This window comes from Mandrillus leucophaeus, unplaced genomic scaffold (genome assembly GCF_000951045.1).
Source record: "Mandrillus leucophaeus isolate KB7577 unplaced genomic scaffold, Mleu.le_1.0 Scaffold1213, whole genome shotgun sequence".
Classification (NCBI taxonomy): domain Eukaryota; kingdom Metazoa; phylum Chordata; class Mammalia; order Primates; family Cercopithecidae; genus Mandrillus; species Mandrillus leucophaeus.
Window position 1 is genome coordinate 316408 of NW_012100466.1, and position 15305 is coordinate 331712.

Consider the following 15305-nt stretch of genomic DNA (forward strand, 5'->3'; position numbering starts at 1 on the left):
CTTTACTTCACATGAGGCAGTGGAAATTTTAAACTCACTCTGACTTTCATGAAACAGCAGGAGTGAGAATGATAAGCAGAAAGATGTACGAATATAAATGTCACAGGAGACGGGAGAAAAACTAAAAGGTTTTAAATTATATACTAGAGAAATATTTAAAACTAAAATGTTAAAAGTTGAATTTTACAAATATTCAAAATAAGTTGCCACATTATGACTTTTTAAGTAAAAATAATCTGTGAGAAGCATAACGTATTTGTACATAATCTTTACAAAAATATAAAAGCATTACATTAAAAAATTTAATGGGAAAGCACAGTAAAACTATAAAATTTGAATTCAAGAACTATGACATCTGGAGGACAGCTCTGGGTCACTTAAAAAAAGAAAAACACACGCACACAACATAACCTACTGTGTTCTCTTCACTCAATGTCTACTTTAACTCAGGAAGTTTAAGAGTGATTTTAGTGCATTGCAAATTTATGGCTTACTTATAAAGTTGTATAGTTTATACATGCATATGCATATTATATATAGTTTCTTATGTAGCTTAATAGATATTTATATAATGTACCCATCAAAAAGTAAAATGCAGTAGAATAATATCCATATACATAAGAAATAGCTATATAGCAACCTAGCAACCTCCCTTGTCCAGAACACAACCAACATAGATGTCACGAGATCCATGTACTTCACTACAACACCTAACCTTAAAACCAACTGTCAACAACAAATTAGAAATTGCAAAATAGAAGGGATATTAGTGATAGAGGTTGCTGTTGACAGGCACCCCGAGAGTACCAAAACTAAAATTGTTCACTAAACATTGCTCACTAAAGGGAAAAGAGAAGGAACACAAAACAGAAGCAATGGGAGAAATCACTAAATAGCAGTCTGGTGTCCTTTAAGGAAAAAAATAACTCCATATACCTTACCAAGTTGTGAGTATTATTATTTTATGGCACAGTATAATAATTGATTTCCATAGTGAAAACCCTGAGTAAAAAAGTAAGGGTTCAATTATTTTCCACATTCTCAATTGAAAAAAGTAGGAAAGTATATAAATAGGAAGGTATATAAGAAATATTTCCATTTAAAATGAAAATAAAGAAATTACATTGCCTGAGGTTTCCCAAAAGCTGAATTAAATTTTACTAAAATTTGTTCAGTTGTTATCAATTATTATCAAAATATACCAAAGCTTATAAGATGTAAATGATTCTCATTTATGTTACATCTTAAAAGATGTGTCAAACAAAATTGATATGATGAGAATTTGGGCTTAGGAACTAATAAAGTGATATTACACAGGAAAAAAAGAAAGAAAAGTCATTCGGTCATTAATCTTTAGTGTCCATAAATTTATGTTTCAGTTCTCTCTTTGAAATTCACTGTCTCCAAACTTCTTTCCCTTTTTTTTATATCTCTTTCTTTGTTTTCTTGTTTTTTTACCCCAGTATATTTATTTTTGCTTGATGTTTTAACTTTTTAAGTTTTCTTTACATTGAGATCGAGTTCTTAATACAGTGGGACTTAAAGATTTTTTAAAAGAAAAATGCAATGAATACTTTATTAATAATAATAAAGATCTCTTTCAAGTAGAACATGTAACCCTAGCAAAGTATCCGGGGAAGGGGGTGGGATATAGAGTGATGAGTATACAAAAAAATTCCTTTTGCCCTTTAACTGGAAAAGCCATCAAAACTGTGTTGGGATTTAGATTAGGAAGACTGAATTTCTGTAAAATTTACATTGGAATGGAGGGAATGAATCCATTTTTTACACTTCTTTGTAACATGTTAACATTTTACTGATAATCTATATTCTAAGAAATTATATATTTCATTCCCATTGTTTGTTTTAGATTTTCACACCATTTTGAGCATAAATATAAATCTCTGTATTTCAACACTCTCAATACTCAATCACAATAAAGTAAGTTATGAGGGGAAGACTGCAATAACACATTGGAAATATGAAAGATTTCACAATATGAAAGATTTTCACAATGCAGCTGCCTGGCAAGGGTTTTCACTTTAAGGTAATGACAAGATAAAAGAAAAAAAAAAAAAGCAGAGAAAATTACTGCAGGAAAAAGAAAGTAGCACTTGTTAACTGCAATCTCATCAACTTAAAATCTAATACATTTTTATATTATATTTTCTAATACAGTTAGACATTTTGCTCTGTGGCTTAGTGAAGATATTTCAAATAAGCCATGTAGAGCTGTTAATAGGAGATATTTCTGGTTCTTAAACAAATCTGAGTATGATGACTGGTCTCAGAAAATAAGAAACAGATATCCTGGGCCGAGTGCGGTGGCTCACGCCTGTGATCCCAGCTCTTTGGGAAGCCGAGGCGGGCAGTTCATCTGAGGTCAGGAGTTCGAGACCAACCTGTCCAACATGGCGAAACCCAGTCTTTACTAAAACTACAAAGAATTAGCCAGGCGTGGTGGTGGGCACCTGTAATTCCAGCTACTTGGGAGGCTGAGGCAGGAGAATCGCTTGAACCCGGGAGGTGGAGGCTGCAGAGAGCTGAGATCGCGCCACTGCGCTCCAGCCTGGGCAACAAGAGCAAAACTCCATTTCAAAAAAAAAAAGAAAAAAAAAAAAGAAAAAAAAGAAACACATATCCTGGATATTTTTGTCTAGAATTGGTGGCATAATTCCCTATTTGAAGGCGAATAAATATTGTAGTCTTTAAGAAACACATATTCTGAATAATTATTAAGCTATACTTATCTTTAGGTTCTTTGACGGTACATCGAAAGCAAAATAAACTTAAGAACAGACATCCTTTCTCTTTCCTAAATTAGCCTAATGAATGTGAAGTAGGAGAAAGTTGCTAATCTTTCAATCACTAAGATTTCACACCAAGAGGATTTGTAACATTTTCAAACACACATAAAAGTTCCTATGCATTCAATAAAATCCGTGACCAGTTCTGTTAGATTTATTTCTTGCCTTTTCTCAATCACCTTCTCATTACCTTTCAAGAATGTAGCAGCTCTGATTTTTACAGCTGAATAACTATGACTGTGATAAAGAAAAATTTATTCCCTTAGGATTCCTTGTCCCTTACTTGCCTACCCATCAAAATGCACGCATTTTGCTTAGAAAGAGAACGTATTTATAAAGCAGACCAAATGCCTGATGAAAAATTCAGATACAATGAAAAATACATCACCTATAGTATTCACTTGATAAATGCCTGTTTTACTGATATCATTTTTGGGGATTACATCTACATTAATTTGGGGTTTAAAGAGCATAAGATCAACAATGAATCTTAAATGTATGTATTAGATTAAAAAGCTAAGATTTTAAAAAGATGCTTACACTGCAAGGGTTTTTGTGTTTTCAAGGTATTTATAGAAACAAATACAAACTGAAAGATTAGTCCTATTTATTTTTAAAACAGTATTGTTATACCAGGGAAGTGAAGTTGTTTATAAAATTAGTGACTTCATACCCTGAGTATTTTTCTCGTATTAAGCAAATATCACTTGTAATAAGAAGCTTTAAATTTGAGTGTAAGACCTCAATACTTACCCTGACTACACTGAAGTCCAGCTTAGTCTCCTGTGCACACTGTAATATGAGCTGAAAGCAATTTTTACTTTGATTTGTCATTCCATTTTCATAATAACGCTGTAAAATCCTTTGTTGTTCTACAGTAAATACAGAACGTAGATTCATCTAAAAATAAAAGAAGATACTCTGAAAATTGGAATAAAAATTTGGTATGTGTAGAATTTGTACTCCTATTTTTTTTATACAATTTCAGTGCTTCCAAGCTGTAAGACTTCTGCAAGTGAATTAATCCCCAGTAGTGGGCAATAATTTGTGTGCTAAAGGGAGACAGCTTCTCAATGAAAAATATGCATAGTGCAAACACTTATTGAATTTATTCAGATAATGTACCAACTTTAAAGAAAAAAAACACAAAACAAAAAAGAGGAAAGTCTTTATCTGGTTAGTGTTAATACATGGGGGGAAAAAAGGTAATTTCACTGAAATAAATATTTATGGCTAGTAAAGTCAGAGATGGTGGTAGCCATACGTGATCAATTATCAACAGGGACACTCACTGTTCTTTGTCAAGCAAGGCATCTGGCATATGTCTTATAGCCAGAAGCTCTGCTCTGGAACAAAAGGGTGCTTTTGTTTTTCCTCTTGGATAAAGGGATTCTTCTTATATATTAAAACAAAACCTCTCTTTAGAGCTTAAATATAAAAAAGAAGGTTTAGTGACTGTGAACATTTCTGTGCTTTAGGGAATACTAACCAAAATAATTATTTTAATAAACATAGAATATACATAAAAATTTTAAATTATGTACATTTTACTAAAAACAGCCATGTTAAAACTATGTACCTTTTAATTAAATTGACATCATCACAATTTGACAAGATAAGTTAGAAAAATGTTTTATCTTTCCTGCCAATAGATAAAATGTTTAATACTAAGGGTATACAACTCTGTGAATTTAAAGAATAAAAGTCAAGTCAAACTCTTCTTTAAAAACGATAAATTCTAGTAGTGCGTTTAATAAAGAATCCTTGTGATTAGATTAAGTCAATTTTGGGTTCTTGTCAAAAGCTGTCACACTAAACTTGTTAATCCCAAAAATTGACAGAAAAAAATACCACATCTTTTCCAAGAAAAGTGTCTCCTCAAAATTAAGAAAACAGCAACACATTAGTTGGGCACGGTGGTGTGAGCCTGTGGTCCCAGCTACTTGGGAGGCTGAGGTAGGAGGATTGCTTGAACCCCGGATGTGGAGGTTGCAGTGAGCTGAAATCACACCACTGTACTCCAGCCTGGGTGACAGAAACTGTCTCAAAACAGAAAAAAAGAGGAAAGAAAAGAAAAGAAAAGAAAGGAAGAAAGGAAGGAAGGAAGGAAGGAAGGAAGGAGGGAAGGAAGGAAGGAAGGAAGGAAAGGGAGAAGAAGAAAAGAAAAGAAGAAAAGAAAAAAGAAAGAAAAGAAAAGAAAAGAAAAGAAAAAAGAAAAAAAGAGCAACAACAAAGCTCTTCAAGCCAAACCAGACAGGAATTTTTCTAGCATACTGTGTATGGAAATAATCAAGTACATTGACATGGAAATAACATCTTTCTCTGAATGCTTTGAACAATAAAGCTCTCTAATAAGGAAAGTAAGTAGTCACCCAGTCATCCAGTGCAGTCGGTACACCTGACTTTCTTTCTTGCCCACACAAGCGTCTATCTCATCTATCTCCTATCTAATGTTAAGAGATCTGATGAGAGAAAATCAGATGTAGGCAAGCACCAGGAAAGATGAGAGTAAAGTTTCTCTCTGAAACATCAGAAGCAAAGACTTCTACTGACTTTCTGAAGGGGATCTCATTCAGTGCACTAATGTGTAAGTCTAAACTGAACGAAATTTTCAAGGATGCGTGGACAAGTGAGCAGGAACAATATCCATTAAAGCATTTTTTTTTTTTTTTCACTATCATGGCTGCCAGATTTCAGAGCAGTTTGGGGTTTCTTTTCCTAAATGATTCAGCCACAGTCAAGAGAAGAGTCAGAAGATAGAGGTCAAATACCGGAAATATTTCTGGTATTTAGAAGCTGGTATGGATTTAGAAGCAAGGTACTTTGAAATGGGTTCTGAGGACAATGGTGAACTTCAAATCATTAATGTACAATCAGAGCTCTGATCCTCCTCTGCAAGGCTGTACCTACTGCAAAAAGCCTACAGTACAAGATGTAAGTGATCACCAAGTATGATAAAATCTGCCCCATGTTTTCCCATTAGCTGGCTGCAACTCTCACATTTATCTAAGTGTGACATCAACCTACAAAACACACCAGGTCCTTCCCCATTGATACCAACAGCCAAATAAAGATGATTGAGTACTAAACAGATTTCCGGATACTGCAACTCTGACAATAGACAATGCAGATGCAGGGACCTTTTAGTTTTCCCTTTAAATTCAGAAACAACAGCAGCAAGGCCACTTTGCTCAAAAGATCTACTATATTATAGGAAGTTAATTCTTTACAACAACTAGATAACCCCATTTGAGTAAGATAATTTATCATTACCTTCATCCACCCTAGTTATCTTGGCCTCTGAAGTGGCAAGATACTGAATGACTGCACAGCCAAGTTTCTTAATCATTTGCAACAAAATAATAAAAATAAACAGAGTTTTAAAAACAATATCTTTTAAAGTTGGGTTTTTATTTATGTGGAAGATAAAATGACAAAGCATTGGTTCCCTGGAAATTGAAGTCTGTTGGGTTGTGGTGGGGATGGTGGCTGAATTAAGGGATTGAGTGTTGAGGTAACAATTCATTTTGTTTTACCCCCAATATTCTATATTGTGCTACCCATTCAGCACATGCCCACCCATAGGAATAAGACAACCTCGGTTTTATGCTCAGCTTCATTGCTGACAATTTGGTAAATCATTTAATTTCCATGAATACCCATTACTAAGTCTGTAAAATGCTGGATTGTACAAGTCATCTTGTCTATCACTCTGGTTGCTACAAATAAGTTATGATATATGAACTCATTTGTTTTAAGTTGTAAAGCATGTTATAGTTGTAATATACCTATATTTTTAGTATAACTAGGCTCTTAAGTTTATATATCATATTTAGATATGGAATTTTTCAGGTTCTACTCAGGTTTAAGATTCAGTATTTTGATGAAGATTCTAAGACATTGAGAAAATATTAAATCATGCTTAGTATGTTCTATTCAAACAAGCTGAACAATGAGTATAATTTTTTTAGATTTGTTGCTTTGGAAGTACCTGAAACATACAGCTTCTAAGAATGACTGTTTCCTTAGGTATTTCAGATGGCTAAGGCTATATTTTCACATGGAAACATTTGAGATAAATTCCTATATGATGTAACACTGTTCTTACAGATTCGATGCCATACTTAAAAGCAGCTCAATGCCTTACTAATGCCCCCGCTAATTAAAACATTTGAAAAGTACTAAAAAATTTACTTATAAGTATTCATTACTGGAAAACAAGATATTCTAAATGGGATGACACATTTGGAGGCTGAGGCAGGAGGATTTTTTGAGACCAGGAGTTTGAAACCAGCCTGGGCAGCATGGTGAGACCCCCACCTCTACAATTTTTATTTTTTAAATTTTAATTAATGTGGCATGGTGGCATGTGCCAGTAGACCAGTAGACCTAGCTATTCAGGAGGTTCAGGTGGTAGGGTCTCTTGAACCCAGGAGTTTGAGGTTACAGTGAGTTATGATTGCACCACTGCACTCCAGCCTGGGTGACAGAACAAAATCCTGTCTCTAAATAAATAAGCAAATAAATAAAATGGGACAAGTCCATAAATCATCATCAATTCAAATATAACACATTCTTTCCAATATTAAAAATGTGCATTTTGGATAAGCCATTGATGTTTTTGTTTACAAAGTGTTGAGCCAAGTTAAACATAACACATTGAATATCTTATTTTGGTCAACATGTCTATATTAATATTGTACTTTTTATCTATTGTTATTATTCACTTCTAAACTTACATACAGTAAAATTCACTCTTTTTCATGTACAGTTTTATGAGTTAAGAGAAATGTATATAGTCATCAAACCATCACCAAAATCAAGACACAGAATAGTTTTTTCACTCCCAAAAGTTTCCCTATGCTGCTTCATTAGCAAGCCCTCCAGCTACCCCAGCTCCTGGCAACCACTGTTTCTATAATTTTGACTTCTGTAGACTACCATATAAATGGAATCAACATGTAGACTTTTCAGCCAGCTTCTTTTACGTAGCATAGAGCATTTGAGATAAATATGTGTTGCTGTGTGTCATCAGTAGTTTGTCCCTTTTTCTTTTAAAGTCGTACTTCATTGTATTAATGTACCACAGTTAATTCATCCACTGAAGGACACTGAATGTTTTGAGTTCCTGGCTGTTATGAATAAAGCTGTTAAGAACATTTGTACACAGGTTTCTGTGTGCAGGTAAGTTTTCATTTCTCTTGAGTAAATACCTAGGAATGAAATTTCTGGGTGGTATGGTAAGTGTATGTTTAACTTCATAAGTTGTTAACCTGTTTTCAAAATTGGCTGTACAAATTTGCATTCTCAAATGCACTGAAAAACATTCAGTGAAAGATTCATTTCTTTCACTTCCTCATCAACATTTATTACAGTCATTTTTTAAAAAATTAGCCATTACCTAGGTGTGTAATTGAATATTATTGTTGTGGTTTTAATTTGCATTTCTCTAGTAACAAACGTTGTTGAACATCTTTTTGTATACTTATACACCACTTCTTTGTGGAAGTGTTTTACTCAAATATTTCCCATAAGTTTTAATTGTGTTGTTTGTTTACTTATTATTGAGTATTGAGGGTTCATTATATATTTTGGATACAAACCCTTCATCAGAAATATGATTTCCAATGTTTCTCCACCTGTGGCTTATCGTTTGCTAATTATTTATATCTTGTTTGATTTCTTTTACTAGAGATTTATAGTTTTCAGAAAACAGATCCAGCACATACTCTGTTAAATAAACACCTATATATTTTCTGGGTTTTTTTTGAGGGGGGTATTACTGTAAATTGTATTTTTTTTTTAACATTTCCAATTGTTCAGTGCTAGTTTATTAACCTGCAATTGATTTTGGTATATTGAAGTTGTATTCTGCAACTTTGCTAAACTAACTTACTACTTCCAGGGGATTCAGTTGATTGTTTGGTATTTTCTACACAATCATGTCCACAAACAGGGACAAGTTTATTTCTTGTTTTCTGATATGCATTCCTTTCATTTTTCTATTTTGGCCTAAATGGACTGGCTAGGACATAAAGCATGATGTTTTAATAAGAGCTATGAGAGTAGACATTCTTGCCTTATTCTCAAGTTTGGAGGGAAAGCGTTAAATCTTTCACCATTAAGTATGATGTTCACTACAGGTTTTTCATACATGCCTCTCACCAGGCTAAAGAAGTTCCCTTTTATGTTTATTAAACTGAGTTTTTATTATTACTATTATTATTGTTACCACTAATGGATATTGAATTTTGTTAAATGCTTTTTCTTGCATCTATTGAAATGATTGCATAGTTTTTATTCCTTAATCTTTTGAAATGGTAAATTATGCTGATTGATTTTCAAATGTTAAACCAGCCTTCTCTTCCTGGAGGAAACCTCAGTTGGTAGTGATGTATTATTCTGTTTATATATAATTTGATTAAATTTTTAAATATTTGGTTAAGAATGTTTTAGTCTATTTTTGTGAGGGATATTTGCATGTGGTTTTCTTTTCTTGCACTGTACTTGGTTTTAGTACCAGGGTAATAAGTTAGGAAGTATTTCCTTCATTTATGTATTCTAAAAGAAATCACATGGAATTGCTAATAATTTTATTTAAATCTTTCTTAGAAATCACCAGCGAAACCATCTGAACATGGAGTTTTCTTTGTGGGAATGTTTTGAAGTACAAATTACATTTCAATATTATTCAGATAATCTATTTATTATCGAGTGAGTTTTGATACTTTGTGTCTTTCAAGGAATTGCTCCATTTCATGTAAGTTGTTGAATTCAAAGGTATAAAGTTGTTTATTAATAGTTTATTGTATTATTATTGTTTTACTGTCTGTAAGGTCTGGGGTGATGTACCTTTTTTCTTCTTGGTATTGGTAAATTGTTCTTCTTTATTTAGCATTTATTTACTGATCTTTTAAAAGATCACTGTTATTGATCATTTAAAAGAACTAGCTTTTAGTTTCATTAGTTTTGTCTATTGTTTTTCTGTCTTCATTTTCACTGATTTCTACTCTCTATTTTTTGTTCAACAAGTAATATTGAGTGCCTTCAATGTGCCAGATACAATGTACAAGGGACACAATATTTATCACAGGAGATATAGTGGATCCAGTGCTCATTGTTAGTCTTTTGATGCCACAGATTCCACATCACTGAGAAGTTATTTGGTTTGATTTTGTCCACCATTCTATTTACCGGACATATTTATTTTCCTACAACACTCTGCAACCCTTGTTTTCTGCCTTGTGTCATTTTATTAACAAATTGGCATCTGTTTTCCCTCTCTACAGGTAACTTTTCTCACCTTTTTAAGTGCTTGTACAATTTTTTTTTCTTAATTCTTAAATTTCAGTGACCACTAAATTCAATCTCAACCTTTATTTTTATTTTTTTTTATTTTTTACTTTTAGATTCAGGATGTATATATGAAGGTTTCTTTTTTTTATTTATTATTATTATTATACTTTAAGTTCTAGGGTACATGTGCATAACGTGCAGGTTTGTTACATATGTATACTTGTGCCATGTTGCTGTGCTGCACCCATCAACTCGTCAGCACCCATCAACTCGTCATTTACATCAGGTATAACTCCCAATGCAATAAGGTTTCTTACTTGGGTATATTGGATGATGCTGGGGTTTGCACTTCTAGTGAACCCGTCACCCAAATAGTGAACATAGTACCCAATAGGTAGTTTTCCAAATCTTGACTGCCTCCCTCCCTCCCCACTTTTGGAGTAGTCAGTGTCTATTGTTTCCATCTTTATGTCCACATGTACCTATTGTTTAGCTTCCACTTATAAATGAAAATATGTGTTATTTGACTTTCTGTTTTTGTATTAATTCACTTGGGATAATGGCCTCCAGCTGCATCCATGTTGTTGCAAAGAATATGATTTCATTCTTATTTATGGCTATGGAGTATTTCATGTTGTATATGTGCCACATTTTCGTTGTCTAATCCACTGTTGATAGACACTTAGATTGATTCCATGTCTTTGTTATTATGAATAGAGCTGAAATATATATATGAGTCAAGGTATCTTTTAGATAAGACAATTTTTTTTTTCCTTTGGGTAGATACCCAGTGGTGATACTACTGGGTCAAATAATAGTTCTAGTTTTAGTTCTTTGAGAAATTTCCATACTGCTTTTCACAGGGGTTGTATTAGTCCATTCTCATACTGCTATAAAGAACTTTCCAAGACTGGGTAACTTAAAGAGGAAAGAGGTTTAATTGACTAACAGTTCTGCATGGCTGGGGAGGCTTCAGGAAACTTACAATCATGGCAGAAGGGAAAGTAAACATGTTCATCTTCTCATGGTGGCAGGAAAGAGAATAATGATAGCCAAGAAAAGTGGAAGCCCCTTATAAAACCATAACATCTCATGAGAACTTACTCATTATCATAAGAATAGCATGGGATAAACTACCCCCATGAGTCAATTGTCTCCCATTGGTCCCTTCCACAACATGTGGGAATTCTGGGAGGTATATTTCAAGTTGAGATTTTGGTGGGGACACAGCCAAACCATATCATTCCATCTCTGGCCCCTCCCAAATCTCATGTCCTCACATTTCAAAACACAATCATACCCTTCCAAAAATCCCCCAAAGTCTTAACTCATTCCAGCATTAACCCAAAAGTCCAAGTCAAAAGTCTCATCTGAGACAAGGCAAGTCACTTCCACCTATGAGCCTGTAACATCAAGAGCAAGTTAGTTACTTCCTAGATACAGTGGGAGTACAGGCATTGGGTAAATACACCATTCTAAATGGGAGAAATTGGCCAAAATAAATGGGCTATAGGCCCCATGCAAGTTCAAAATCCAACAGGGTAGTCATTAAAACTTAAAGTTCCAAAATGATCTCCTTTGACTCCATGTCCCAAATTCAGTTTATGCTGATGCAAGGGATGGGCTTCAAGGGGCTTGGGCAGCTCCAATCTTGTGGCTTTGCAGGATACAGCCCCCATCCCAGCTGATTTCACAGACTGGTGTTAAATGTACATGTCTTTTCCAGGCTCATGGTGCAAGGTGTCGGTTGATTGGCCATTCTTGTGTCAAGGACAGTGGTCCTCTTCCCACAGCTCTACTCTCTGTGCAGGGGCTCCAACCCCACATGTCCCTTCCACATTGCCCTAGCAGAGGTTCTCCACGAGGGCTCCACCCATGAAGCAAATGTCTGCAGGGACATCCAGGTATTTTCATACATCCTCTGAAATCTAGGTGGAGGTTCCCAAACCTCAATTCTTGACTTATGTGCACCTGCAGGACCAACAACATGTGTAAGTCACCAAGGTTTAGGTGGCTTTGCACCCCCTGAAGCAATGGCCTGAGCTGTATGTTGGCTCTTTTTAGCCATGGCTGGAATGCAGGGCACCAAGTCCCGACTGCACAAAGTAGCAAGGCCCAGGGCCTGACCCATGAAACCATTTTTTCTTTGTAGGTCCCTGCACCTCTGATGGGCGGGCTGCCGTGAAGACCTCTGAAATGCCCTGGAGACGTTTTCTCCATTGTCTTGATGATTAGCATTTGGCTCCTCATTACTTATGCAAATTTCTGCAGCTGGCTTGAATTTCTCACCAGAAAATGTAATTTTCTTCACTGCATCATCAGGCTGTACGTTTTCCAAACTTTTATGCTCTGCTTCCTCTTAAATGCTTTGTCACTTAGAAATGTCTTGCAGCAGATACCCTAAATCATCTCTCAAGTTCAAAGTTTCACAGATCTTTAGGTAAGGGGTAAAATACCACCAGTCTTTTTGTATAGCAAGAGCTACCTTTACCCCAGTTTCCAACAAGTTTCTCATCTTCATCTGACACCACCTCAGCCTGGACTTCATTGTCCATATCACTATCAGCATTTTGGTCAAAGCCATTTGACAAGTCTCTAGGAAGTTCCAAACTTCCCTACATCTTTCTGTCTTCTGAGCCCTCCAAGTCTCTAGGAAGTTACAAATTTTCTCACATTTTCCCGTCTTCTTCGAGCCATGCAAACTGTTCCAACCTCTGCTTGTTACTCAGTTCCAAAGTTGCTTCCACATTTTTGGGTATCCTTATAGCAGTGCCCCACTTGCAGTACCAATTTACTGTATTAGTCTGTTCTCATGCTGCTATAAAGAATTGCTTGAGACTGGGTAATTTATTAATGAAAGAGTTTTAAGTGACTCATAATTCCACATGACTGGGGAGGCCTCAAAACTTACAGTCATGACAGAAGGGGAAGCAAACATGTCCTTCTTCACATGATGGCAAGAAATAAAAGAATGAGAACCAAGTGAAGAGGGAAGTTCCTTAGAAGACCATAAGATCTTGTGATAGTTTGCTCACTATCATGAAAATAGCATGGGGGATACCACCCCATGATTCAATTACCTCCCACAGGGTCCCTCCCATGGGGATTATGGGAACTGTAATTCAAGATGAGATTTTCATGGGGACACTGCCAAACTATATCAGAGGTTGAACTAATTTACTTACATTCCTACCAATAGCATGTAATTGTCTCATCTTTTCCACATTCTCACCAATATCTGTTATTTTTTGAATTTTTAAAAATAGCCATTTTGACTGGCGTGAAATGGTATCTCACTGCAGTTTTATTTGTATTTCTCTGATGATCAGTGAAGTTGATCTGATCTTATATTTACTAGCCTCTTCATTTGGCTTTGTTTGGATTTAATTTACATTTCTTTTCCTAGTTCCTTGAGATGGAATCTTATACTGTTTATCTGAGACCTTTCTTCTTTTCCAAATACAAGCAATTAATGTTAAATTTACTTCTAAGTATTGCTTTGTTTACATTCTAAAAATTCTGATAAAGTATATTTTAATTATCATTCAGTTCAAAATATTTTCCAATTTCTCTTGTTTATTGTTTAATTAAAATATTTAGGGCATTTCCAGATATCTTTCTATTATTAATTTTTAGTGTAATTTCATTATGATCAGAGAACATACTTTTTATCATGTCAGTTCTTTAAATTTTTTTTAATTGTGCTTTATGTCTCAGAAAATGATTTCTCTTGGTGACTGTTCCATGAACACTTGAAAGGAATGTATATTCTGCTGTTGGGTGGTCATTTCTAAAAATGTCAATTAGGTCATGTTGTTTGATAGTATTTTTCAGGTTTTCTACATCCTTACTGACTTCTTCACAACTTTTTCTATCAATTACTAAAAGAGAAATGGTGTAATCTCCATATATAACTATGGATTTGTCTATTTTTATTTTCAGTTCTGGAAGTTTTTGCTTTAGGTGTTTGTTTGTTTGTTTGTTTGTTTGTTTGTTTGTTTGAAACATAGTCTCACTCCATCACGCAGGCTGGAGTGCAGTGGCACAAACTTGGCTCTCTGCAACTTCCATTTCCTGGGTTCAAGCAATTCTCATGCCTCCTGAGTAGCTGGGATTATAGGCATACATCAACACACCTAGCTAATTTTTGTATTTTTAGTAGAGACGGTGTTTCACCATGTTGGCCAGGCTGGTCTTGAACTCCTGGCCTCAAGTGATCTGCCCTCCTTGGCCTCCCAAAGTGCTAGGATTACTGGTGTTAGCCACCAGGCCTAGCCAACTTTTTGCTTCATGTATTTTGAAGATCAGTTGTTAGGCACATATACATGTAGTATTGTTACATCTTTTTGGCAAATTGACTCTTTATTCTTTAGTTATGTAATGCCTCTCTTTATTCCTGGTACTAGTTTTTGCTCTGCATTCTACTTTGCCAGACACCAATATATATACTCCAGCTTTGTTTTGATTGCTGTACCATAGTATATCACTTTCTATATTGTATTTTACCCTATGTCTTTATATATAAAATGTATTTCTTTTATAAAACATATAGTTTGGTTATTTAATCCAATATGACAATGTCTTTTAATTAGGTTCTTTATACCACTACATTTAATGTAATTACTGATAAGGTAGGATATAGGTATACCGTTTTATTTGTTGTTTTCTGTTTGTCCCTCTGATATTGATCTCTTTTTTCCACTTCTTTTGGACTATCTGAATACTTTTTGGTATTCTGTTTTAATTTTTTTCTTTTTTGCTAATATTTTTGCATATATTAAGTGATTGTTTTAAGGATTACAACGTATATATCCATTTTTTCTTTTTACACAGTTAATATTTTACAACCTCAATGACAACTATCTAGGTCCCTTTTCCCTCCCCTCTTTGTGTTTTAGTCATCATACAAAGTACATCTCTATGTATTAGAAACCCTGATACACAATGTTATCGTTTTTACTTTCAACTGTCATACATATTTTAAGGATCTTAAGAAGACAAAAATAGAACAATATTTACCCAGAATTTACCATTTAGTTTGATCCTATTTTTGCTCCTGAAACTCAAATTTTCTCCTGCTATCATTTCCATTCAGCCTGAATAACTTACTTTAACATTTTTAAGAATAGATCTGTTTGTGAAAATTTTTCTTAGGATTTTTAAATCTGAGAATGTCTTTATGTCATCATTTCTGATACATAT

General features: G+C 34.4%; 1 protein-coding gene across 3 annotated transcripts in view; it reads right to left on the minus strand.

Annotated features, from left to right (window-relative positions):
• HDX (highly divergent homeobox) overlaps positions 1-15305 on the minus strand; it is a 185792-nt gene that overhangs the window by 154664 nt on the left and 15823 nt on the right. For 2 of the 3 annotated variants that reach the window (XM_011971350.1, XM_011971351.1), the window contains one exon: positions 3561-3707. The exons of the other annotated variant lie outside the window; for it this stretch is intronic. In XM_011971350.1, the coding sequence (XP_011826740.1) occupies positions 3561-3707 (147 nt within the window). The remainder of the gene's footprint in view (positions 1-3560; positions 3708-15305) is intronic. 3 annotated transcript variants of the gene reach the window in all.